General features: G+C 47.4%; 1 protein-coding gene across 6 annotated transcripts in view; it reads left to right on the top strand.

Annotated features, from left to right (window-relative positions):
• The window catches only part of CHGB (chromogranin B), a 53,257-nt gene extending 27,132 nt beyond the window's left edge, over positions 1-26,125 (top strand). For 3 of the 6 annotated variants that reach the window (XM_053936782.1, XM_053936784.1, XM_053936783.1), the window contains 4 exons: positions 20,853-20,896; positions 22,101-22,194; positions 22,991-24,663; positions 25,758-26,125. In XM_053936782.1, coding sequence (XP_053792757.1) covers positions 20,853-20,896; positions 22,101-22,194; positions 22,991-24,663; positions 25,758-25,841 — 1,895 coding nt within the window. In that variant the 3' untranslated portion in view covers positions 25,842-26,125. Of the gene's footprint in view, positions 1-6,279; positions 6,785-14,227; positions 14,294-16,013; positions 16,122-17,128; positions 17,302-18,138; positions 18,233-20,852; positions 20,897-22,100; positions 22,195-22,990; positions 24,664-25,757 lie in introns of those variants that run through there. The other 3 variants (XM_053936785.1, XM_053936787.1, XM_053936786.1) reach the window with 3 other exon arrangements.
• The last annotated feature ends 1,098 nt before the right edge of the window (positions 26,126-27,223 follow it).

The raw sequence follows: 27,223 nt of genomic DNA on the forward strand, positions 1-27,223 counted from the left end.
TGTTTTTAGCTATGTAAACTTTTAAAAATTATTATTTATGTTTCAAAGAAGGTTTACCCTAAATAATAGAATCTTTAGCCTTAGATCTTAAGCAGTGTTTGAGACAAATAGGATGCTTGAGGGTTTTTTCCTGACTCGGGCATCATGTAAATTAAACCACTCTAAGTATACCTATTTGAAGAGTTCTTAAATTTGCTGTTTGTATTTTTAGAATGATTATGAGCTCCAAGGGAAGGAGCTTCCTTGTGAAAATAAAATCTCAGGCACCCCAGTGTTATGTTGCTGCCCATCCCTTCAAAGACACCCGTGATCTTTGCAGTGGCACAAGTCCCTGTATGCTGTTGCACTTAGAGCAGCTGTTCACACACAGTTACATCCAAAGCCCATTGCTCTGGGGCCTGGCTGAGGATGTGCCATCCTCCTCAGGCTCTTGGGGCACAGCTGTAAGTGCTGGTGTTTATGATCTGCTCCTGCCCATACCTATTGCCCTGGCCTGTGGGGCCTGGTTGCTTAGGAACAGATCTGTGAGGTGCCAGTGGTGTTTATCTCTTGGCCTTCAGCAGATAAGGAGTGTTAATTTGTAGTTCATATTGCAGCTGACTTTCTCTGTGGTTTATTAAATGCCGTGTGTTTAAGCAGGGAAAGCTTTCACTGAGCTGAGTTTCCCAGCTGTAATAAAAGCTCGGCGCAGCAGGCGTCGGAGGTGAGCTCTCGGAGCAGGCCAGGGTTTAATACCAGTGTGACATTTGGAAGAGTGTCTAGGGGAATGCACTGGGCCTGCATATTGCATTTCAAGAGCACTTTACTATTTGCCAGCCTTTTTATTTTTCTTGAATTTCAGATTCCCAAGGGGGTTAGACTGAAAGGGGAGAGTTTTTATGCCTCCCTAAAATAACTGCTTACGTCTTATTCCACGCAAATTGAAGCCCCCCTCTCCACAACTTTTCACACCACAAATGTGCAGCAGAAAAAAGAAAAAAAGCAGAGAGCCTGACTCAGTACTGGGCTATACCCAGTGCTATTCCTCTGTCACTGTCTCCCTTTTCTACTCCAGTCCCCAAATTCCTCCCTTTTTGCTGCCTTTTGCCCACCCTCACTTTCTCCAGCTGGCATGAGCAGAGCTCTTGGCCAGCACTCAGAGTCAGACACAGCCACATGTGCCACCCCTGTGGGCTGGGGGATGAGGAGTATAGCTGGTTCTTGTATCTTGTGAGTATCTTGTGAGCTGCAGATGACAACAGGAGAAAACTGGTTTGTGTGGCACCAGGGAGACAGCAAAGCAGCAAGGCTTATTATATTCTTATTTTCACTTTCAGTTCACAATTTAAATACCCACAAGGAACAAATTTGCTTTGCTCGTAAGAGTCTTTTTGAATGATAATGTTATTGGAAATTTCATTTTCCCTTTGCCCAAGAAGACAACAGCTGTTTTCTGCAAGGCAGAGAAATTGTAATCTCTACAGTTATTCAATACTGTACACCAAAAGGCTTTAGGATCTGTCATTTACTCAATGTAATAAGTATTTAGTAGATTGATACTTATTTTCTTGATACTTGTCTTTTTGGGGCTATTCCAATTTAAATGTGGTAATAAAAATCCCATAATGCAAATATATTTCAGCTCATGTAAAGGAATGTGATCAGCAGCTCACACATGGGTTTTTAACTGTTGTCATCAGAGGAAATGTTCTTAATGCAAGCAAGGGCAATAGAATTTGATCCTCAAATGTCTAGATTTGCAATTTCTGAGTACTCAGGTGTGTGATTACTGGCAAGCTAAAGTGCTATGTGAGATTGGGGTAGAAAGAGCTCCTGCCAAATTCTCCTAAAATTTCTTCTTTCTTCCCTGCACTCCCATGATGATACATGCACTCCCACTGGAAAGCAGCCAGGTGGAAAGAAAAAAAGAACAAAATATGCTTTTCTATGCATCAAGTATCTCAAGTGCTGCATACATGTAGGGAGTTCAGCTGCAGCATGGGACCTGTTCTCACCTCCTGTGCAGATGGGTGCATCTCTGAAGCCCTGACTTGGCACAGGTTTGGTGTCAGTTGGGAGCTCTGCTCTAGCCCAGGTAGTATCACCTCTCCTTGAGCTTTCCCATGCCTTATGGGCATGTCTGATGGGGGACAAGGAGGGATTTTCTGAGAGCAGGGTGAGGGCTGGAGCAGCTCTCAGGGACAGCATCTGTGTTTACTTTTCTGTTGTTATTGCACTTCATGGCAACCACAGCCCCTTTCTTGTGGATGGTTGCAGTCACCCCAGGTAGATCCTGACAGGCTGGTGGGATAAGAGAAATAATGCAATCTGTGAGAACTTCACTGTGCTTGAGCACAGTTACACAAAATTCAAACAGCTACATTTTCTGTAAGTGCAGCTAATAATATTGCTGCATTGTTGCCTCACTGAAAGTGGCCCAGGTTCAAAGCAGGATTTGGTTTTGTGCTTCAGGCAGTAGGGTTATGTGCTTGTACCAGATGGAGCTTTTAAATTTTCATCAGCAGGTTTATAAACACAAGAATATCCTTTTATCTGCCCCCAGCTCTTTGACTAATTAGTTGCAACTGCTGAACTTCAATTAGCATGGAGTGGAGGAACAGATGAAATAATATACATTCTTACTCATGATTATCCATCATGTGAGAATGAAATAGAATTAATAATGACTGTTTCAGGTTTTTTGGGCTTTTGTATTGGTGCTTTTTTTTCCCTCCTTTAATACTCAGTAGTATAAATGAGTGAAAATAGCTAAAAATAATGAGCCAGATTCTCTGGTGATGAAATTCTATTGCAGGCAAAGAGTGAGAGTTTTCAGCCTTGCTCATCTTTGCCTTGACCCCTGTGGGTGTTGGGCCAAGCCAACACAAGGGTGTGTGACAGCTGTGTTGTTAAGTTTGCCATGGGAGGATTTTACAAAGGCATTTATAAAACTACATTTTTCCTGCTGCTGAGAGGTGGCCAGAGAGCTCTAGGCTTTGAAGCAACACTGCTGTGTGTTAAGAGAGAATCCCAGATTTTCTGAGGGGTGCATGTGCATGGAGAGGCAAAGGGATTGATGAGTTGAACGCTGTCTTTGCCTTTGGCAGCACGTTTGCTGGCCTACAACGTGTGCTTGTGTGCTCTGTGTGTGCTCCAGCTGAGAAGCTCTTTCTGGACCCTGCAGGCATCCTGCTGCTGTGCTTGTTCCCTGTGGTTTATAAATCATTCAGGAGATTTGCACCTTTCAACAGCAGTACCAGCTCTTTAGAGGGTATTGAGGAAGGATCTCTACCTTAACTGATAACTTTTAGGCAGAAAAAGGTTTGGGTATACTTTCAAACATCATTCTTGGCACACAGTTTGAGAATGTATTGGCAAATTGTCAGGAAAGCTAAGGAAAGGCAGCACTTTGCAAGGTGTAGATTGGTTCTTGGAATTCTGCATCCAACTTTTCATGTCATAGAATCATAGAATGCTGAGGGATTGGAATGGACCTTAAAGAGCACGTAGTCCCAACTCCTGCCATGGATAGGGACACCTCCCCCTTGATCAGGTTGCTCAAGGCCTTATCCAGCCTGGCTTTGAGCACTCCCAGGGCTGGGGCATCCATCCCTGTTGGCTGTCTTGCCTTAAGAAAGCTGTGCTGGAAAAGTAATCCACTAGGAGGATAGGGCCTGCTGTTGGGAAATAGAGATGCATAAATCTGAACCAGTAACTGAAAGAAAACTGTTCTCACAATAATAATAATAATGGAATATGTTCTGACTTATCACACCCCAGAATATAGCCCTGAGACATTTACTGGTCCCTTCTTTGGTGGGTTGTGCTTCAGCATAAGGATGTCAGCTTTATGGGCCATTCTGACCGTGGAATAAAAAGCAGTAGAATCTCTGAAGCTGGAAAAGACCTTTCAGATCATTGAGTCCAACCATAAACCTCACACTGCCAAGTCCACCATGTCCCCAAGTGCCACATCTACATGTTGTTTAAACACCTCCAGAGATGGTGACTCAACCACTTCCCTGGGCAGCCTGTTCCAGTGCTTGGCAGCCCTTTCTGTGAAGAAATCTTTCCTGATACCCAAACTTAGATGGCAGGAGAAAGGCAAAGCAGCATTGCTAAAGTCTCCCCTGACAACATGAAACACACAGAATTTTTCTTTTCCCAAGGCTTGGTATGTGTAGCTGGAGGCAGCTGCTGCTCTGTCACCTCTGGCTGTGAGCAGGAGGTAGCAAAAAGCCAGCACGACCCAGGGGTCTGCAATTGCCACAGGAGTCTGAGTGCCACTTGACTGAATTATCAGAGATGCATGAGACTTCAGTTCTAACTTAGCATAGGCTGAGAGCTGACTGAGGAAAAAATGACCCCTTCTCTGATCTGCTATTCTGATGCCACAGCTCACTGTTAAAAGAAGGCCACCAAGCTTTTCTTTGTACTGCACTGGAAGTGACACATTGCAAGGGGAGGGAAAGTTCTATTTAAAATTGCATAATCAGAGATGAAGTGCAGTTGAGAAGAAAGATCAAAGATAGGAAGCAGGGACAGGAAGAAAGAGACGAGGTACAGTGTGTCTGCACAGACAGCTTCATTTCAGACAGATTAATGAATCTCTGCTTGGGAAGGGTGGCTCTCTGTACCAGGAGAGAAAAACAGCCTTCTGCCACCACACTGAGACTCCCTTTGAACATGGTCTCCTACCAAAATGAAGGACTGCACTCTGCTTCACATTTCACAGAATTAGAAAAGACCAAGCTATTTTCTGACTGCCTGCATCCTGCTTATGTAACTTGCAGATGACGGCTGCGCAACCTCTGGCTGAGCCCTGGGAAATTTCCTTGTCGGTGACTCAGGTGCTTGGCAAACGGTCTGGTGCAGTGGGCTTGGAGGTGAGATTGCAGTCAGAGGCACTACCTGGCTACCAGAGCCCAATTCAAGGTCTCTTTAAGGAACTTCTTCCTCCTAGAAGATCACCCTGGTTTTGTCACTGCCAAGTGTCCCTGTTGTGCTGTATTAATTAGTGAAAAGCATCCCCCTTGATTGCTCTGAAGCAGGAGAAAACCACAGCCCTGACTGTTTTCCAGAGATGTGGGTCAGCAAGGAAGGAGGAGAAGAGCTAGGCAAGAATGAGTCCTTGGCCTTTGCATTAATTTTATCCATAGAAATTCCATCAGGGTGTGGGGAGAGCATTTAATGCAGCAGGGCTGCAAAAGTGGGACTTCATGGGGAAGCACAGAGTCCCCCTTTGCAGTCCTCATTCTGAAACTCCATGCAGTCACCAGAACAGTGTTGGTTTGGAGGCTGTGAATCTGGCTGAAAGCTGGAGGTCAGGACTGCACATTGTGCTGGAGTAAAATTGAGAACTATGAAAAGTAAAGACTAGACCTAGAGATGAGGGAAAAAACTGAAACAGATGCAAAACTGTCTCAGCTGCAAACCAGACTTCCTTGTGGGTCAGCTGTCATCTCCAGGAGCAGCAGATCCCAATTTCCACCTCTTTGGAAGTGTAACTGAGAGGAGCCAGGAGATCTGTACCACCAAGTAGGTCCAGTCACTGCAGTGTCAAGGCTGGGACAACTGTGAGGTCCCCAAATCAGCCCATCTTACGCCAATCCGTGCAGGAAGGCCCTGTGGCAGCCAGCTGTGTTCAGAGCAGCACTTGATTTGCTCATGCAAAGAGCCTGTTTGCCAGACTGCAGTGGGAGGGGGACAGAAAAAGGCTTTGCCACAGGGATGACCTGGTGACTAATGAGTTTCATTGATCTCTGCTTGCAGGAGAGAGCAATCCATCACCTGCAGCTCCTGCGGGCTGTTCTGCAGAGGGCTCTGAGGAGGCAAACATGAGCTGTTACCCAAAAGCAGGGCTCTGTGAGCCCTGTGAACCTAAGGATATTGTGCTCTCATGGATGTATGAACGTGATGGTGCAGAAGATGCCAGCATCAGGAACTCTCTGGATGGCTTCTACAAAATGTATTGCAGAAATCAGCCAGAGAGAAAGGATCCGACCTACGAGGCTGCCTCACGGTGTCTGTCACAGAAGATTTCAGAGCTGGAGCAAAAGGACGGAACAAAATATGTGTCACGTTGTCTGCAAATGGCACAGTTGGTCTTGAACAGAGATGGATGCAAGATCTTTCCAAACCACCCCACTTCTGCTTGCTTTTCAAAGCCAGCTGAAGGAGAAGTGTTGTTGGAAAACAGAAAGAGGACACCTGGACTCTCAGATGATGTCCTGCAGTTCCTCTTGAAACAAACACAGACAGAACGAAGCACTGATGGATCACATGAGAAGTGAGCATGCTTTGTTTCTGTCATGGAAGCTTTGCTTTCACTCCAGAAAGAGTTGACTTTCTTAGACATTGTTCTCCAAGCACCACCTTCAGCACCAGATGCTCCATGGAGGGGTTCACCCACACCAGACCTTGCACCTTGCTCTCTGCAGGGCAGCACTGCATGAGGAGCATCTGTGTAACTGCTTGGGATGTGTTGACTGATTGGGAGGGGTCATGCAGTGTTTGTTGCTGGGACATCAAACATGATAATTTATACCTACCAGGTTTTTTAATTGGCCTGCATCCTTACCCAAGGTTAACAGTGGTCCAGCCCAAATTCAGCCCCTGGGTGGGCATTGCTGTCCAAGTGCTGTTGGCTATAACAGAACGTTTGAATGACCTTGGCATGGTGTGCCCCAGCCCTGCAGAGGGAAAGTTAAGATTTTATTCTGCACATTTGCCTCCACGGGGTGCCTGTTAGCTCTGTGTTTTTACCTACAGACATACAATCCTGCAGTTGTGACTGCAGTGCCAGGTGAGTTCTTCTGACAGAAAAAGCGTGTGTGTGCATGAGAAAGAGAAAATACAGCTCTGAGAATGCTCTCTGACAGTGCTTCTGTCCTGTTTACCTCCCCACCATTACCCCCCCCAACAACCTTCAGTTCCTTTCTGACTTTCATGGTGCTGCTAATGAGATCCCTGGGGGAAAGTTCCTTTAAAATGAAACGGATCTCTCTGAGCCCAAAGAGGCTGATGTCAGCAGCAACAGAGCAATGAGCCCACACACAGACACCTAAGGTTTCTCTTGCAGAAGCCTCCCAGCTCGGTGGCTTCTCTGTTGCTTTTCTGCCTCTGCCAGGCAGATAAATGTCTTTGTGCATGTTTTCCACCCACTGGCTGGTGGACAGAAGGAGCAGTTTGCTGTAGTGATGTTGTTTGCTGACTGGGGAGGCCATTCTCCAGCGTGGGTGTGAGCAAGGAAGCACAGAGTGCCAGAAGAAGGGATGTGTTTAAGATGACAGCAGATGGGCAAAGGAGAAAGAAAAAAAAGGAAGGGTGGTTGGGGTTTCAAAGGTCATCAGTGTGGTTGCTCCAGTACAGCCACAGTGCTCACACCAGTTTTGGTATTTGATGTCCAGTGTTTGCCAGCCCAGCTGCAAACCTCTCATCCACTCCCTGTCCACACTGGCCAGATCTCAGAGTGGGTGTTTGTGTTCCTGTGTTCCCCAGGTCACATTCCCTGCTGCAGTCCCACATGGGGCTGCTATTCCTGCCTTGCTGCCCCTGGCAGATTGGCACAGCCACTGTGCTCTGCAGGTGTTTCCAGCAAAGGCAGTGGAAATTTGGCTGCTGCCTTCAGTCAGAGCAGGAGGGGGCCCAGCTGGCTGCAAGTTACGGCCAAACTCTTAGGACTTGGTTTAATTTCTCTTTGCAAATAGATTTATAGTGGGTTTAGCTGGGTTTAGCTTCCTGTCCTTGAGTCATCATAGAACCAATACATTTGGCTTTGTGGTGGTCCTGCTCTGTGTGTTGCTTGCTTGCTTTTATGGCAAAGATGTTGTACATGTGCTGGAGGGCACACAGAATATTGGAGCAGACCTTCAGCTGCTCCTCCAGCATTACTCAAGTTAATGGTGCTAAGGGGAAAAAAAAAGAGGTGAGGATGCAGCATCATTTCTGTAGCAGCAAACAAACCCACAGGTGCTCGTGTATCAAAATCCAGATGAAAGCATCCTGCTGGTAAAAACTAGAGAGAATGGTAATATCAGCTAGTTTAGCCAAAGATACAGCTGGAAGAAGCAAACATGCTCCTCTGTGTGTCAGTAATTACAGGAACATCACTGGCCCCTCTGCCAGCTCACACGGATCTGTCCCAGCCACAAGGGCACTGGTATTGACAGATGTAGGGAGAAACTGCTGAGGATGTACAGGGAACAAGGAAGGTCTTCACTGTGAATCAGATATTGTTGTTTTTCATTTTTGCCAGCATTTCTGCTGTTGCACACAGTTAAATTAGCTACTCTGCAAAACCTCTTGACTGCCATTTTAAGGGAAGTAAACTCCCAGGAAGAGAGAGATGGAGAAATCAGAGGTCTGCATCTGAATCCCTTTAGTTGCTCTGTTTGGTCAGTGCTTTGGGTTAGCTTGAAAACCATCTGGTCTCCTATTTTAAACATTTTAAATAATTATTTTAATTAAAAAAAAAAAAAAAAAAAACCAAAGACATTCGATTTCCACAAAGAAAGCTTGCAGAAAGCTCTCTTCAGGAGAGACCTACTCATGTTTGAGACATCCCTACTGGGTTTTGATGGAAGAGAAAAGAAGCTTGGAATGACAAAATAGAGAAAAGGTGGCTGCTGGAAGAGCATGAAGAGAAATACTGGCAGAGGAGAACATGAAACTGTTCAATTTTAAGGACTAACGTAGGCAGAACAGTCTGGATGCAGCTGAAAAATTTGGATTATGACTCATATCTACAAATCTTGGCTGGCATCTTGCAGAGGACATGGTAATCTCTGTGCTGCTGAAAGATGCAGTCTTTTGAGAAGTTTGCACCCCTCAAAATCAGGAGTGCTGCAGCTCTGTGCACTGCTCACTTCCAGTGGATCATGGATATGATTGTCCTTGGCTTCCTCAAGGTAAAAAGAGTCTTTTTGCATGGCAAGTACCAAGAGTGGTATGAAGCCCTCACAGAAATGTCCCATGTTCTGTCCATTTCCCCCCAGCCTGTGCAATAACCTGAGAAACTGAGTTTATTCCTGAGAGGTGAAGTGCCTTCCTCTCTCCCTGGCTTGCACTTAGCTGTGACACTTCTGTGGTTTCAGCTCACCCTAGCTCCCCAACTTGTTGGCCTCCCCAGCACTGGTGGTTCTCAGCTCTGCTGGCAGAGCCTGCTGCTGTCACCTCTTTCATCCCCCTGTGTGTGGAGGCTGATTTAGCAAAGGCATTTGGGGGCTTACACTGCAGAACAAATCCAAGGGTTCTTTCTCCTTCTGTTTGTTCAAGGCTCACAGCCGAGGAGCAGCTCTCTGAGCCTGACTTAGGGCAACACCTGGAAACCTACACCACCTCTCAGGGCTCTGGGAGTACAAGATCCCACAAGATCCTCAAGCAAAGTGTGTAAGTGAAGTAAAAGATAGGGAATCAGTCCCATAAGGTAGGGCAAGCAAGGCCAAAATTGATTCCCCATTGCCAAGCAGGAGGAACACAGGACATGGTGAGGACTTGCTTTGGCCCAGGGGTTTCCCTGCTGCACAGCCCAGATCCAAATCCCAGCCCAGGTCAGTTAGAGGTGTGTGTGCTCTGGGTTGGGTGTTTGGCACCTGAGCTGGACCAGCATCCCCAGAGTCTCAGAGGGGTGAGGGTGCTGCTGTAGGCATGAGCCCCTGCCCGTGCACGCCAGCCCCCAGCGTGGCCTCGGGGCTCAGCCTGGGACCAGGCCTGGCAGGCTGAGAGTGCTGCTTCTCCTCCCTTCCCTAAATCCTGATCCAAGCTGAGAGTGCTGCCTCTCCTCCTTTCCCTAAATCCCTGATCCAAGGTGAGAGTGCTGCTTCTCTTCCCTTCCCTAAATCCCTGATCCAAGGTGAGAGTGCTGCTTCTCCTCCCTTCCCTAAATCCCTGATCCAAGGTGAGAGTGCTGCCTCTCCTCCCTTCCCTAAATGTCTGATCCAGGCTGAGAGTGCTGCTTTTCCTCCCTTCCCTAAATCCCTGATCCAAGGTGAGAGTGCTGCCTCTCCTCCTTTCCCTAAATCCCTGATCCAAGGTGAGAGTGCTGCCTCTCCTCCTTTCCCTAAATCCCTGATCCAAGCTGAGAGTACTGCCTCTCCTCCCTTCCCTAAATGTCTGATCCAGGCTGAGAGTGCTGCTTTTCCTCCCTTCCCTAAATCCCTGATCCAAGGTGAGAGTGCTGCCTCTCCTCCTTTCCCTAAATCCCTGATCCAAGCTGAGAGTACTGCCTCTCCTCCCTTCCCTAAATACCTGATCCAAGGTGAGAGTGCTGCTTTTCCTCCCTTCCCTAAATCCCTGATCCGGGCTGAGAGTGCTGCCTCTCCTCCTTTCCCTAAATGCCTGATCCAAGCTGAGAGTACTGCCTCTCCTCCTTTCACTAAATACCTGATCCAAGCTGAGAGTGCTGCCTCTCCTCCCTTCCCTAAATGCCTGATCCAAGCTGTTTTGTCATCCTTGCTGAATCCTGCTGCTGTGAAGTCATTCCCTGTCTGGGAGCTGCTCCAGGACGTTTGCTATCAATGGCCTCTCTGCTGCTTACTCCGACAGCATTTTTATTTTCCCTCCCACACGGCTGCTGGTGGGAGGTGCTGATTCATGCCAGTGACCTACCCAGTCCTGCAGCCAGGGAGGGCTGAGCTCCTGCCACAGGTGCTGAAGCAAGCCCTGAGCTGGCCTCAATGAAGTGAATGGAGCCACAGGGGATTTTCCCCCAGGAGTTTAAGGTGCTTTGGTATGCCTGGATATATCAGGACATACCTTGTTAAAGCTGCTATATGACAGGCAGTGTACATCCTGTATAAATGTGGCTATTCCATTACTGAGCATTGGTGATTTTGAGTGGGACATATGTTTTCCCACAACACAGAAGTTCATTTTAAAAATACCCTGTTCTGTAGGCTTTCCCTAATGACTATTTTCCCACACACACTGATTAGGCAACAGCATATGCCAGCATTTCTTCCTTAAAAGTAAAATCTGGCACAGAGCACACAGAGCATGAAAAAATAAGATGTGACTAAAGTAATAGCTGGAGCTAACCAAAGCCAGAAAACTTGTGGCTGAAAGGTCAAACCTTTTTTAAAATTGCCTTTGCAATGGCCTGTTTGTTTGTAGGTGCTGAGACTTGGGAGGGAAAGTCTCTTAATGAAAGAACAACTGTCATAGAAAATTTCACCCTCAGTACAAGCCAAACAAACTTTCACTTGCACTGGAAGGTAGGTTCTTGTAATGGGCAATGTCAGTCAGCCTGGGGGCAGCTATGCATTGCTGTGAGAGATGAGCCAGGGATGGTGCTAAATGGGTGCTAAAATCAGCACCTCCCGGCCAGGGAAGCAGGGTGATTCTGTAATTAAGGGAACTGAGGCGGGGATGCTGTGCCCTGCAACACATTTGCAGTGTGACTTCAGCCAATTAGTTTTTTCTAAGTTGCCAGCACCTTGTATCTGAGAGCTTCATTGAAAGAGTGAAAGGGCTGGGCCTTTACACCCACATCTCTAACAGCAATTCCCCTCAAAACCCTGCAATTAGAGGTTCAAACAATAGCAGAGATTTTGCATCTGTGCTCCAGGGCCCCTGTTTAAGAAGCAACCCTGTTTAAGTGTTCTGTGAAGCCAGCTTGGTTTTGATCCTTGTTTCTGCATCTTCCCCGGGTCTGAGTGGTCCTTGGGACAAGCTGAGCAGCACATGATAAACGTGTGAGTGCAGACAAGTGCCGTGGCTGGGTTCTGTCTCTGGGAGTGTTCCTGCTGCTTGTCTGCTGTTCAAGAATAGACTGGTTGCACGTGAATTAGTAGGGAAAAAAATTCTTCTGGCAGACTGCTGTTTTGAGGGCTGGGAGAGTCTTTCCAAAGGCAGCAGTGAATGAGGCTGAAAATGCAATGGTGTGCTGGACAAGCATCAGACTGATTCCTGTGCCACTTCCCATTCCCATGGGGTGCTTCTGCAGCTGATTTTTCCCCAAAAAAAATTCAGGCTCAGTGTTTGGAAAGCCACCCACTGTGGCTTGCTCTTTCTCATATGCAGGGTAGCAGAGTCTCTTTCAAAGTCTCTTTTCCTGTTTGGAGCACCTTCCCACCATCAGGGTTACTAGATAAATTTATACACATGGAGCATCTTCCTGCTATTTTCATTTCCCAAGGCTGCCTTTAAGCTTAAGCCTTTTAAGGTATTTTGATAAGCTCACATCATTTCACACAAAGGGCCTAAAAGTCTTAAAATCAGGGTATGCAAAAGGAAAAGGATATTCTAAGGGGAAAAGATGCCAGCAAAATATCCTCCTGCATTTTGTAGGTTTTGCTCTCTCATTCCTAGGCTTTTTTTTTTTTTTGCAATTGGGTTTTGTTCTTTGTGCCAGTGGTGATACAAAAAAAGGTGATGGAAAATTTCTTGGGCGATTCCTTTTGCTGTGTGAATACTGCTGTCATAAAATAGATCTCTCAACACGGTGTTTTCAGTCTGCAATTATGTGCAAGGGCATGATTGGATTATTATTTTCAGTACATACATTGTTCAGTAATAAAAACTTTATTCTGAAATCATTACAGTCTGTGGCAGAAATCTATATGTTTTTATGTTACAAAATGGAAATTTGCCTCTGAAATTTCCATGACACTATCAACCACAGAACAGTATTGTTCTTACCAAACAGAACCCTTGCTGAGAGTCAAAGTGCTATAAATATTTAAAGAAATTAATTACTAAATAAGCCAGAGTAGTGCCCCAGTCTTTAAATATTAAATGGAACATGTACAGTTGACAAAAAGCAGGCAGAAATACTGAATGGGGCAATTTAGTGGCCTAAATGTAATTATTTGCAGTACAAAGACAACTATTAAAGTGATTTTTGCTTAATGACAAGCAGTACTCAAAATACGGGGGCTTAAATGTCCACATTTTGCTTGCTGAAAGAAATTTCTATCCTTGTTTTTATTCTACTACGGAGGCCCAAGGTTCACCAGGGAGGTTAATTAACCAGTGTGAGTGAAAAAAGAGAGCTGGGGGGGTTGGCAGGGGGTGTTTCATGGAGGGTTTTCTTTGGGGCAGCAGCTGGGTGTGCAGCTCAGCCGTGCCCAGCCTGCAGGAGATGCTCCAGCAATCTCCAGCTGCTCTCTGGGCATCAACTGCCTGGGAACTCCTGTGGCAAGCACATTTCTCTCTCTCTCAGGGTTTTTCATAGAGGAGCACAGAGAGAAAGAAAGAGAAAACAATTTCTGTTCCTGCACCTTGGTTTTCCCATGTGGAATGTGTTTGGAGAATTGTTTACCTGGGGTGATTGCTTGATTGGATTCTGGTGAGGATTGTTAGAGCCTGGTGGCCAATCCAACCCACCTGTGTCTAAACTCTAGCGAGAGGGTCACGAGTTGTTGGTTAGATAAAGTAGTTAGAAAAGTAGGTTTGTAGTTTTAGTACCTTCCTTTCTATAGTATATTAATGTATTATAGCATAGTTATAATAAAGAAATCATTCAGCCTTCTGAACTGGAATTGGATATCACCATTTCTTCCCGTTGGGTTCGCCTGCATTTTACAATAAACTCCAGTCCTGCAGTGATGCTAATCCTCCAAAAGCCAGCCCAGAGAGGTGTGGTGGCCGCTTTTGGGCACTGTTCATTGTCCAGGACTCCTGGTCTGGTCAGGAGGGTGTTGGGTGTTCTTACTTTCCCCCCCAGTAGAGGAGGAGGTGCCCGGGGCTGTGGAGGTTGCTTCTGATGTCAGCAAGGCCATTTGGTGACAGCTGAGGCTGGGAGAAGGTTGAGTCATAGCCAAATTTGTAAAACCATGACTAATCATGTCAGGGCTGCTTGTGCCCCTGCTCAAGATCCAAAAGCTGCATTTTAGCTTGATGGCCAATTCATCTGAAGTGGCCAGTTTTGATTTGGAGTCCAGCAGATCATTTTTGGACAGATAATCAAGTGAGAAGTGGCAGCACAGAAAAAATGAAGTCTTGTGACTAAAAATGCCAGTGGTGCCAACAGTATTAGGCAAACTCCAACTTTCTCTTCTAGGAGGAGATGTGCCTGTTGGTTCCCATCAGTGTCATCTTCCCCATGGAGACATTTACCAGTGGAATTTCAGGAGCTAACTTGCATTTCCTGCCTGGAGCAAGCAATGCCAGCGAGTTGCTATTAGGGAAGGGCCTAGGAAGTGGCACTTCATGCTGACTGCAGTGTGGAAAAATTGCCCTTAGGCTCCAAAGTATGCTATTTATTTATCTATCTATTTATTATTTTAAACTTATTTTTGTATTGCAGCATTAATTCAGTTTTCTGCCATCTGAGCCAACAAACTGAGAGAAGGATGACTGGGGAGGAAAAGAGGTATGTGTCAGCAGCAGATGGGAAAATGTTCTGTGGAAAACCTGGGATGCTGGATAAATGGTTGTGTTTATACTTGGTCTTCCCTCTCTCACCTCTGTTTTGGGTTTGGCTTTGTTTTGGGTTTGGTGGTTTCTTTTCTTTCATTCTGCAGCCTGTGAGTGTATCCAGAAGCCCTGAGGATTGATATCAGGTAGCACAGGGCTTTTTCCACAAAACCACAGCAGGGTCTGTGCATGTATTTTTCATACCACTTAATAGTTATGACATCCCTTGTAGGCTTATTTTAAACTCTTTTCAGTTAGGCCATATAATATTTGACCTCATTTCTGTGGAATAGATACATCACTGAAAAACAGGAGCTAGAAGGACCCTACATGGAAGAGAAGAGGGTTACAAGTGAAGAAAATTTGTTTGTTCTTTTTTGTTTTTTTTTATAAGAAGACTAAGAAGGACAATTCAGGAAGAGCTGGACTGAACTTTTAAGGTTCTCAAGCAAAAATACCCTGTAAATTCTTTGGAATTTTTTTGTGGAGAAAGTCTTTTGACACTAAAGACTGGAAGTCAGTTTCTAGCTAGACCCATCCTCCTGAATGAAAGAGATGAGTTTCTTCATGAAATGGGCTGCAGTGATTAATGCTGTGAAAACTAATTGGCATGTAAGAATGAAGATAATCCCCACTAGCACACCTAATTAGAAGAGCAATCCTCATTTTCCTCATGCAGTCTCCTCTCAATTTAGAAGGAGCTCATGCACAGGAATTTGCTTGTCATCCTTTGAAATTCCAGCTTCTAGCATGAGCCAAATGTGTAATTTTTTAAAGCATTTGTATTTGAGAGAATCCTGCAGGATAAATACTGTTTATTCATAGAGCAATAGATTGTCACAACATTGTGAGGCGTGGATGTCACTGCAATCAGAGTACTGACACATCTGAGAAAGGAGGTTGGGGTGTGCCACTCACAGCTGATCAAATGAAATGTGCCTTTGCCTGCAGTAATCCTGATTTAGTGCAGTCACAGCTCTGTCCTGATCTGCAGAGAAACTCATCCCAGCTGATCCCTGGCTGTAAAAGTCCATGTGAAGTGACACTGCTTCGGAAACAGAGGCTGACTTAATTAACTGTGGGCAAGATGCTTGGATGCTCTGGTTTCCCAGTGCTGGCAGGAAAGTCTGTGGGATCCTGATTTGGAATCCTACCCTGAAGAAGAGTTGGATATACTCCAGCCAGTTCTGTCCCTACTCCTGTCAGAGACCTCCTACAACATTTGCAGGTCTTGGCAGCCTCGAACCTGATCAAAGCTGAAAAAATCTGAAAAATCAAATCTGAAGGTGTGAAGGTGCTCCCATGCAGACCCTGATGTAACTGATGGTGAAACGTGCTATTTATATACCTGCAGAAGCAGAGAACACATAAAAGGCAAATGTTTCGCTTAAAATTCTTTCTCATGAGTAGCTGAAGAAGTTGAGGCCAGGCTGAATCCTCACACAGACAGGAGAGGACATGGGGGCCTTGGAGCCAGGGAAATCTGTCAGTCTTTTGAAACAGGCTCTTGACTTCCCAAAGCCAAGCTTTGGAGATTTCCAAAGAAGCACCTGCCTGTGGAGATGGGGCTGGCAGAGGCAGTACAGAACAGCATGCAGGAGGGAGACTGGGAGATGTTGCAGGTGGTTTGTCTTCCATGGTGGCCAGGGGACTGACTGGCTTCTGTTACTTTGCAGAAGTTGTAAACAGAATGCAAGGTGAGCAAGGTGTCTGGCTTTGCCTCCTGGTGTCTCCTCCAGGCTGTCTCCTGAAACAGGCTTCAAAAGGAGCTGGAATTCCTGCTGGTGAGTTGGATTGGAGCGCTGTGCTTGTGTCCCGTTTTCTGTCTTTACAGGCTGTGTGCTTGTAGCAGCCTGCCATTGTTAATGGACAATGGAATGGCACACACAATGATATCAGAGGGAACTGCCAGCTGGGTGTAGAGATCCATTGTCCTCCTGAACGCTGGCAGTTAGAGGCCCATCTGCTTGGCTCTGAAGACAAAGAAAACTATGAATACACTTAAAATTGGAGATGGCCCTCTGAGGGTTAATGAAAACCAAAAGGAGTTCTGCGTTTTGCCTGGCTCTGAAGGGAACCGGGTGGAACATTCAGACTTCCCCGTTTTAACTTGTCATTTAAGCTTTTTATTCCACTAAGGACTAATTGGGACAGCAGGGGCTGTTAAAGGAAACGATGTAAAACTTGATCTCTGTGCGCTTCCTCTGGCTCCCCAGAGCATCATCACAGTAAGTAAGAGGTTTGCCTGCGGAGATGGATGCTGAGATTCCCCTGGTAGAACTCCTGGGGAAGGAATACTGCGTGTCATTGCCTCCCCAGGTGACTGGGGATTACTTCCCAGTCGTTCTCTGGGTGTACTGGATAGAGGGGGTGGGGGGAGGCTGTGAGAGGAGGGGAAGGGATAAAAACCTTGCAGGAAGAAAAGGCTGTAGCAGCACCTGAAGAGGCTTAGATCGGGAAAGGGTGTGGAGGCGCGGCGGTGATTTCTTGTGGCAGCTGTGTGAGAGGGATGGGTTACCGCACCTCCTCGCTTCGCCAGAGGCTCGGCATCCTCTGGCGGTGGGAAAGACCTCAGGATGCTGCCGCATCCTGTGAGCTGGAGAACGATCAGGGCAGCCCCGCTTTCCCCCTTTTCCGAGGCACGGCGGGGCGGGGGGATGTGCAGGGGTCCTGGAAGCTTTAGCCGGGGGGCGGGAAGGGCGGCTGCGGTAGCTGCCGAGGCAGGGAAAAGGAGCTCGGCTGTGAGAAAGTTGCCCTGCTCCGGAGGGGAGGCGAGGACGGGCGGCGGCGGCGCCGCCCCCGGGGGCTCGCAGTGACGCAGCTCCCGGCGGGCCCCCCGCCCGCTCCTCCGCCCCCGCTCCCCTTTTAAACCGCGCCGGAGCCGCCGAGCGCAGCCCAGCCCAGCCCAGCCGAGCATGGGGCCGCGGGCGCTGCTCGCCCTCCTGGCGGCCGCCGCCCTGGCAGGTGAGCGGGGCGAGGGCACATCCCGCCGGGAGAGGCGGGGAACATCCCGGGAACGGCGCGGGGAGCGGTGGAGGGATGCACGGGCTCGCTCCGGGGAGGCCACGGTGGGTGCGGGACCCGCAGCCCGGGCTCGCCCCTCGGCAAGGGGCGCTGGGGATGGCGCTGGGCGAGAGCTCCCCGGCTGCTCCGCCTTTATTTTTATCCCAGCGCAGCGTCTTTGCACAAAGACTTTCGCTGCCGCTTCCTTACAGCGCTGCTGCTGGGGTTTTGCCAGCTGGTGCTGGATGCTGAGAGGTGATGGCAAAGTAGCGGCTCTGCGGGTTTAACTAACGGGGTTTTGGGGGTTTTTTTGGAAAAAACAAATGAACCTTAAGCACAATAGAATGAGGTGGTGGCTTGGCTCTATAGTGTTTTATGCATACTTACATCATTGGTTGAAAGAGTCGGTGTCATTCTGGGTTGAGTATTTTGGCTTTAGGTCTGTTAGAAGTCTCCACACTTCTGGGACTTGCACAGAGACTGTGAGGAAGTTGTCTGCCTTCAAGTGCCTTTATTGAAATCAAAGAGGGAGGGTGGGATACGGAGGGGAAGAGACCCCAGCACAGTTATACCATAAATTTTGTGGGTGTTTATTACCAAATATTTTTTCCTATTTATGCCATCAAACAGGTCAGGTACTTCTTTACATCCTTTGTGGCTGTCGTACTTTCAAATGTTGAATTGGTTAAACATTAACTTCAAGAACTTTCTAGTACTCCTGCAAATCAATATGCCTAAATTTCAGTGATCCTGCCTGGGAAGACACTGTGACATTTTGATGAGGAATGACACTGCACTGAGTCATCTGCACTGATGAAACAAAGACATGTGGGGATTTCATCAGGGACCCACCTGAAGATCTGTTCTAATCTTGGAGATGGAAGCAAAAACCGTGTGAATTTGTCCTGCATTTATAATTTCTCATGATATTCATCAGCTCTCAGCACTTAGACAAAACCAAATAATCTGATCCGAACTGCCTGGGCAGACTTGGTTCAGGAGGGTTCAGCAGAGCCAGGGCTCAGCTTTGCTTAGCAGGGCTGTGGTTTCTTTCCTGCTGTGTGTTCAGGTGCAGGGTTTCCATGCTGGCACGTGCTCTGGCTCTGCTCTGCTCTGGAGCCCCGCTGTGCTCCCGTCTGCTGTGTTCTGCAAGCCCACGGCTGCGTGCCCTGCTGCCTGAGCCTGCTCTCCCTTCAGGGTGATGGCCTCACCCCTCCTGGAGAGGGAGGCAGCCTGTTGGCCAGCACCTCCAGGTGGCAGGTGGCCCCACGGGAGCTCTTGCCAGCTGACATGGGCTGGCACTGCCAACACCTGGCTAAAGTGGGGCATTGCTGGCTCCCCACTGCCTTCCTGGCTCAGCCCTGGCAGAGCAGCTGCCTCAGTGTGATATTTCAGGCTCTGGCATGGACTGGAGGCTCATTCTGTTTCTCCAGACAGGTTGATATGACATTTGTCCAATAGCATTTGGTTCTCCTGCCGTTGTTATGATGCTCCCTCTCTGTTCATGCTGGCTTTCACTGTTAACCAAGCTCTTGGGAGCTTTTGAATGACAGCAAGGACAGTGGGTGCAACCTGACTTTGTCTTCCTGTGCCACTGACAGCATTCACGGGGTGGCCTGAAGTAGGAAAAGATGTCCAGGAGTTTGTCTGCTCTGTGCTTTATGCCATCACCTGGGTGTCACTCACAGGAGATGATGTGTTGTAGCTGCATCCCTGAAAGGACAAAATCAGATGTTTGCCCTGGGGCCTGTCAGGTTTTCTCAGGGGCTGGAGGAACAGAGGAGCATCCCCAAAAACAGCCTGTGTTTTCATGTGAGTGGAGCCTGGGAGCAGCTCCTGCTGTAAAACAACATCCCTGACACCTGTGGGATCCAGAGAATGTCTTTTTAAGAATAACACTTCTTTTGGTGGCAGGGGTTTGTCCCCTGCCCCCGTGTATGTACTGCTGCTCCTCCTGCCTGCAGCAGCCTGGTGATCATTTGCATCCTGGGTCAGTAAAGGAGCTCGGAGCTGCCTCAGTCAGATGGGGGAGAGCCTTGGCTCCGAGCACCATCTCCCCTCACACACCACCTGGCACTCTGGGGGAGGGATGCAGTGCTATTTTAGGGGAATCCCTTCTGTGCTCTCCTTGTGTGGGTTCCCTTCTCTGATGGCACTTGTGTATGCAGGAAAGGGATGGGGGCTGGAGGAGCACGTCCCTGCATGTGTGTTTGGGGGAGAGCACAGAAATATCAGGAGTTATTGGTGTGTGATGCTCAGCTATTACACTCTGAGTCAGTGCTCCAGGGGATGTCTGCTTCCTCTGCCAGCACAGAGAATAGAAAGGATGTGCTGCTTTAAATAGTGTAAGGCTACGTGTCTTCCTTGGGGCAGTGCTCGTTCTCCTGATGTTGAGAGGTAAAACTGATCTCCTTTATCTCCATGATGTGCTGTGTGTTCATCTATTCCAGGAGGTCTCTCACTGACCCAGCCAGAGAGAGGTCATGGTTGTATTTAGGACTCTCCTGACCCGTTCAGAGCTGTAGCCCAAGCTCTGTGTGTGTGTGTGCTGTGATTCTCCACCATGTGGGAAGCCTGCACAGCCAGGATTCAACAGGCCCTGCTGTGGGGCTGGCAGAGGTGCTTAACCTCCCTCCTGGAAATCTCCAGGTGGATGGGAATTGACACAGTTTATTAATAACACACAGCAGCCAAGCTCATTAACCAGCTGGAGACATTGCAGCAGTGATGGCAAAATCAGGCAGCACGGAGGTTTTATTGGCAGTAGCTTCTTTCCAAAAGCAAATTCCTTGGCCCAGGTACAGTAGAACTGGTGTAAGGAGGTGTGAGTTATCCCACATGTCCTCAGGGCAGAGAGAGAGAGGGATGGGTTGTACTGCTTCTTTCCAGAGTAGTTTTCCACTGAGATTTGAGGGGGTTTTGCTTATTTCTTGGAATGATAATGGACCACTCAGTGAATGGAAATCTTTCTGTCCCTTCTGGCTCTCTCCATCCTTGCAGAAGCCACCTCCAAGTGAGACATTTCTCCAGCAGGATTGGGACAGTAGCTGCTTTAAAGTCTTAAAGAATGGTTTGCTGTTGGCAGGGGGTGCACCTAGAGCTTCTTCAAGAAGCCAAAAGATCCTTGGGCTGCAAACAGGCCTTGCTTGTTGGTTTGTTTTTTTTTTTTTTTACCATCAAACAGGTGCAACTACATAAGGACCTGGTTTGAAGTAAAGTTCCATTTTTGAATTTAAATGTGGCCTTCTTTGGTGTTGCATTTTTTGTGGGTGGGATTATTCTTGGTGTAGATTATTTTAGTGCTGCAAGTGTTACCATGGCTCTTCTCTCATGCTATGCCTCAATTTTACATGGCTTTTCCATCCAAATAAGGAAAGATTTAATGTGGAATGTGCCTGGTTTAGTTGTGTGCCAATCCAAAACCCAAGCTTTCTCATCAGACCAATTTGACCAAGGACTCCTGGCAGTGATGCTTGTGTTAATGAATCTCTAATAATTGGTTTTTCTTCCAGGTGCCAGCACAGTTCCAGTGGAAAAAGACCATACTGAAGAAATGGTGAGTAGCTGCTTGTCAAACCAACCTCAGAAAATATCAGCGATGTGGTGTCCATTTTTTTAAACTCTCAGGGCAATGCTTCATTTTTTTTTCCTAAGGGTAAATTTTTTAAAAGCTCATGGTTGGTGTGGAACTCGGAGTGCCTTTAGCTGCCAGGAGACGCCTGCCTGCACCTCAGTGTGTTTGGTGGAAATGGGAGCTGGCTCTTGTGGCAGTGTGTTCTTTGTGAAGCTCTGCATTGTACTGCTGCTTGAAAAGGGAGCTGAAATATTGCACAGGAGGTGTTATTGTGCTGACAGCTTTGGGGAAAGATGAAATACCCACAGTTACCAACTGTGTAACAGACTTTCTGATGTAGTCCTTCCTCTCCTGCTTTGGGAAGAGACCTTAGCCTGTGTGATTAAATAAATGCCATCAGCTGCTCCCAGACACCCTGCACTGGTTGTTGCTGGGGTCATTTAGATCAGCAAACACCTGGTAATAACCAAAAATAGTTAAAAGACAAATGGCTCTATGAATGTTTCATTGTCTCCTCCCAGTCATCCCCACAGATCATCAGCCTGAGGCTCTTGTGCCCCAGCAAACAGGAGCACTTGTTCTCACCATCAACTTCAGCACCTGAAAATCACTTTACACAGACGAGATCCTTTGGCAGTGCTTAGAATTAGAGCACATTGTGTGACTTTCCTAAATCAATCCATTTTCTCTGCTTCCAGACAATGCAGTTGAGTGTTCAGTGCTAGAAACCAGGCAGGACTCAGAGCACAGACATGTGAAAAGGTGTGGAGTGTGTCCCTTACAGAGGACATGGAGGGGTTTGAGTGCATTGGCAGTCCAAACTGCCTTTGCAGCACCCTCATCTGGACAGATCCTACAGGATAATCCTCATCCTTTGAATGTGTGTTGTGTCTGTTTATTTTATAGGGTGTGTTACCAGATGGTGTTTGACTCTCCTTTGTACTGAGCAGAGTATTTAATATTTACAAAGGTACAAAAGAAGCCCCTTAGCTCTGCAAACAAAAGGGGAGATCAAAAGGCCTGTCTGTTCTCTTCCTGCTGGTACAGGGGTGAGGGGCAAAGCCCAAATGCACAGGATTACTCAAAACTCATTGATAATCTCCAAGAGGCTTTTCTACCAGCTGGGTCAGAAGTAAAGTTTCCATTTTTGCCATGAGGATTTTCTCTCCTGTTTTGTCTCTTCCAGGTAACCCGGTGCATCGTGGAGGTCCTGTCCAATGCTCTGTCTAAGCCAAATGCACCCCCCATCAATCCTGAATGCAAAGAAATCCTGAAGAAGAGTAAGTACAACGTTATCTGAACTTGGAAAGGAATTTGGTGCCTGGTTTCTCTCTGGTGTTGGAGCTGGTGAACTGTTACTTCAGCCTGTGTGAAACTGGTGCCTCCAAATCTCAGTGCCAGAACTCTGGTTTCCTTCTGTTCAGTCTGTCTCGCTCAGGGAACAAACAACCTGACCTGGGAATTGTCAGGATTCTTACCTGACACTTGTTGCTTCCTCCTTGAACCACCTGGAGAGTCTGAGAGGACTTGACAAACTCTTTGGGTAGCCTGAGAAGATGATGTATAATTATTGCAAAGCATCAGATTTCTTTGATATTTTTTTCAGCCAATTTAAAAAAAAAAAAAATTTGTTTTAAAAAGTCCCCAGTGTTTTGGGGTAGCTTGGAATTGATGGTTGTCTTTTTATTGTGAATGACCATCTGTGGTGGGCCTGGTCTGACATTCAAAGAACTGAGCACAACTCCAGATCCCATTGATTTTTAATGGGAATGAGAGCTAGCTTGAGTCAGTACTAAAAATGTGATCAAAAAAAAAAAAAAAAAAGCCAAAGAAGGAAATTTAGTCTGGAAATTCCAGGGGAACTTGTAAAATGCCTAATTGAGTGGAGTTTATTAGTTAATTAATCCTTTTCCAGGCAAGCATACAAAACAGTGGCAAACAAATTATTTTGAAAGCAGAATTAAGAAATCAATTCTGTCCAAATTTCCTTGGTACTTTGGGAAGACAGTCACCTCTTTGAAATAATATTTCAGTGGAGGGTTGGACTAGTCCATGATGCTGCTTTTGTTATTGTAGGTGATAAAAATGACAGAGAGAGAAGTGAAAACGAACAGCCTGAAGTGAGGCATCCCAAGGACCCAGCAGAGACTGAAAATCGTCCTGCTGGGAGCGTGGAGAAAGAACAGAGGCAGGCAGAAGAGGAATCTAAAACGTACATGGAAGGAGGTGATGAGGAGAAACTTGCCCGTGAGAAAGGTAAAAGTGAGGAGGAGGAGGCTGGACACCACACACCTGCTCAGGATGAGACACTTCACACGGAAGAAAAAAAGCAGTACCAGGAAATTGGGCGAGAGGAGGAGAGGAATTACCACAGTGAAGAGGAAAGCAAAGAGGGCAGGTGTTGTGAGGATGTAGAGGCTGCTGTTCTCACCAAAAAGTCCCACTCTGAGGGCATGAGCATGGATGAGTTCCGTGGTGGGAATGATCAGAGCCCCAGGGGCCGCTGGCACCTGGAGGAGGGAATGCAGAGCCCTTCCAAGCAAATTCGGGAAGGTGAGGAGGAAGAGGAAGAAAGGAGGGAGAAATACCACCATGAGTCTCAGGAACATGGTTTCTCCCACCAGCAGGAGCGTGAAGAATCCGAGGAGAGTGAAGAAAGAGAGGAGGGAAAGGAACCCTTCAAAGCCAAAGGTTATCGTGGGAAGCACAGAGCGGGGGACTCCCATGAAGAGAAGAGGGGCCATGGTGGTGAGAGGGGGGAACAAGCAGGGGGATCACACCCAGGGGAGGCCAAGCTCTGGGAGCAGTGGAAGCACCGTCAGAAACATCAGGAAGGGTCTGAGGAGAAGGGTGGCTCTCCTGGGAGGCGTGGGCCCGAGGAGCTGCAGGAGGAGAGGCCGGCAGAGCAGGGCAGCGAGGAGCACAGGGACAGCTGGCAGCAGAGCCAGGAGAGCAGGGAGGAGGAAAACAAGAGGCACCACCACAGCCAGGAGAGCAGTGAGGAGAGGAGGCAGCACGATGGATCCCACCCTTCTGAGGGGGGGATGTACCTTGCTGGTGAAAACCAGGAGCAGCTGGCCAGGTACCTCAGCGAGGAGAAGCAGCGCCGCGCGGGAGGGAGAGCTCGCCTACGGAGCAGGGAACAGGAAGGGTCCCGGCAGGCTCGAGAGCACAAGGGGCAGGCCAGCAGGCACCACAGCACTGAGGACAGCCTGGAGGAGGAGGAGGTGGTGGAAAAGAAGCATCACAGCAGTGACCAGGTGGAAAATGAGGAGGAGGAAAGGTTTGCAGAGAGAGGAGAGTACAGGGGCCATCTCCCCGCAGAGAAGGAGAAGAGAACTGCAGCATCCTACAGGCCTTTCTACCCACTGCTGTGGTGGAAAAAACAGCACTTGGACAAAAGGGACAGTGCAGGGGAGCAGCTTCTGGAGGGCAGGGAGGAAGGCAGGCCCGCCCTGAGTGAGAAGAGCCTTTTCCCTGAATACAATGACTACGAGTGGTGGTCAGAAAAGCAAATCCAGAGTGCTCTGAAGCACAGGCGCACCGAGAAGAGGAATCCTGGCAAAACGAACAGGTACGATATGGAAAGGCAGTACAACAAGATGGATCAACTTGCACAACTTCTCAACTACAAGAAGAAGTCAGCTGAACTCCCAGGGCTGTACAGCTCTGGAGAAGACCTGAAGAAACGTCACGTGGCTGGGAACGACAGAAGGAGCCTCAGCCAGAGGCCCCTGACAGAAGAGGAGGTAAGTGCACAGCTTCTCTGGAAAGCTGGGGGAAACACACTTCCAAATCCATTCCCAAGGCAGCTGGGAAACTGCATAGAAAAATACAAGCAAGATTAAGTCACAGTTTGAGAGTAGATCTTCAGTGATTTAAAAATCTGCTTTCTTTGAACAGTGGAACTTCGAGTTTGCTGAAGTACCCCAGGGCCCAATTTGTGGGATAAAGACACAGCTCCTGTCTGCTGCAAGGCAGGAAAGGAAAGATTTTATTCCTCTTTGGGCCCTGCCTCTCCCTCGAGGCTCTACAGACTGACAGAACAAAGGTGCCCTTGCAGCAGGAGCAGAGGAAACTGACAAGCACCACTTGGGCTGTCGGGTTGTTTAAAATACCGAGCTGAAAAGCGAGTTGGGTATTTAGTGGGAAATCAGCTGCCCGTGGACTTCCCAGCCAGAATTGCAGAGCAGAACCTGCATTGCACCTCCTATGAGTAGCTCACACGTAGTGAATCTTTTTGTTGTTGTTGGACCTCCTGTTCTGCTCCAGTATCCAGGAGAACTGAGCCTACAGCCATCAGTGAGCTGCCATCAGCCAGATCCTCCTGGTGGGTGTCACTGTGTGCACTGCACAGAGCTCTGCTGGGAGCAGGGGAGGTGGACACTGATTGATGCAGGCGTTAATTGCTGTTAACAAGTCATCACGGTAAAGACTTGGCTGCATAAAGCTTCTCCTGCTCTGTGCCTGTGGAGCTGTGCCCTCGCTGCACCCTGTGCCGGCTGTGGGACACGCCAGGGACAGCACCTGCAGCTGGGGCATGGCAGGAGGGCACCTAATGGAGGCTAATGGTGCTTTAAATCTGCAAGCATGAGGCTGTAATTAGCGCCAGCTCTCACAATTAAAATTCGGATGCTTTCCCCAGCCTATAGTCAGTCCAAAGCAGGGAATTGCACCAATCTCCCAATCTTTGCTGCACTGCTGTTCCCACCTGCTCTGCCCAGGGACTGGGAAGTGGCAGGACAGACTCTGCCTTAGAAATGGCCTTTCCTCTCCTTTCCCCGGAACAAAACATTTGCCAGCGTTAACTTTGATGTGTGAAACGCTCTCTGTGTTTTCACAGGAAAAGCAGCTGGAAAACTTGGCCACCATGGATCTGGAGCTGCAGAACATAGCAGAGAAGATCAACAGCCTCAGGAGAGGCTGAAGGTGTCCTGTGTCCTGTGGTAAAGTCACTGCCACTGGATTGTTGTCTGCCCTAAACCCAGGAAATTCTATTCACTGTCCACTCTCGTGTAGTGATTTACACAGCTGAAAGTGTTTTTAATTTGCTGTTATGCTCCTGAGACCTGAATGGCATGAATTTTAGTAACATAACCTTTCATGTGGGCAGGTATTTTTAATATGCTTTTGGAGATAATTGTGTTAGTGTTCTTCAGGAATATATTTGTCTGAGTTTGCAATAATAAAAACCATTGATCTTGGACCAAACCTTCTCCTTGTTCCTGTGGCTGATGGGGTGATCTCAGAGGGAGCTGGGTCAGGTGTGGAGATTGTGCACAGAATAGTGGTGCTCCACCACTCTTACAGGGAGCCCACCTGTGCATTTTGTTTGCCAGTTTGCATGAGTGTGAGAGGGGAGAAGGAATTTGAAATCTCAGTAATGATTTATTTCTTGTTTCCTTCCTAATTTTCACTGCATTTTACAAGTATTATGGCACATTTGAAAATTGGGATTCAGTGCTGAGACTGTGTCAGAGTCACTGCTGGTGAAATGGAGCCAGTTTGGCCTTGATCCAAATTCACTCCTCGTGTGTTCCAACACTGTTTATTTCTCAAACTGATCTCTAATGCAAATATGTTTTTCCCATATTATTGTTTTTTATTGTCACAGTATAGGCAGCTGTCTAGAAGGAAGAGATGGTGAAATCTACATCCTCTCCTTTTATGGGCTGTTCACAAAAGGAGGAGAAGAGAAACTTCCCAAAAAGCAGAAAAACAACAGTGGGAAGTTTACAAAAAGCAGAGGTAGATAAAACCTGAAGGTGTAGAGTACCTGTTCTGCCAAAAGGAACATTAAACTGCTTCTTTCCATGAGATACAACCTCTGTTTTCAGCTAAGGGTACCCTAAAAGAGCAGAGCTCTTCTCAAAATACTGAATTTTACAGCTTTATCAAGTCTCAGCACTTGATCCCAAAGCTCCAGGTTCTGCCCAGTCAGTCCAGACACTGATGAGGGAGTTCCAGAATGGAGGCCAAGCCCTCCTGGCCCTACGAGCTCCCACTGGGGTGTAATTGGGTGCAACCAGCAGAGCACTGTCCTCCTAAAGCCCATGCTGGACCTTTTTATTTCCAAAAAGAGGGAAGAGTAAGAAAAAAGATAAACCTCTTTAGGGAAAACGCCCTGTAGTTTAATTGAAATGGCAAATGCAAAGTTGAAAAAAAGAATAAAAAAAGCCTGACATCTGAAAGATCTAACAGTAGAATAAATAAATATACATACAGCAGTTTTCAAAATAGTAATATCTTAAAAACATACAGCAACTCTCAGAAAATGTCTCAGAAAATGACAGACAATATTAATAGTGA

The sequence above is a fragment of the Vidua chalybeata genome, chromosome 3 (genome assembly GCF_026979565.1).
Source record: "Vidua chalybeata isolate OUT-0048 chromosome 3, bVidCha1 merged haplotype, whole genome shotgun sequence".
NCBI lineage: Eukaryota > Metazoa > Chordata > Aves > Passeriformes > Viduidae > Vidua > Vidua chalybeata.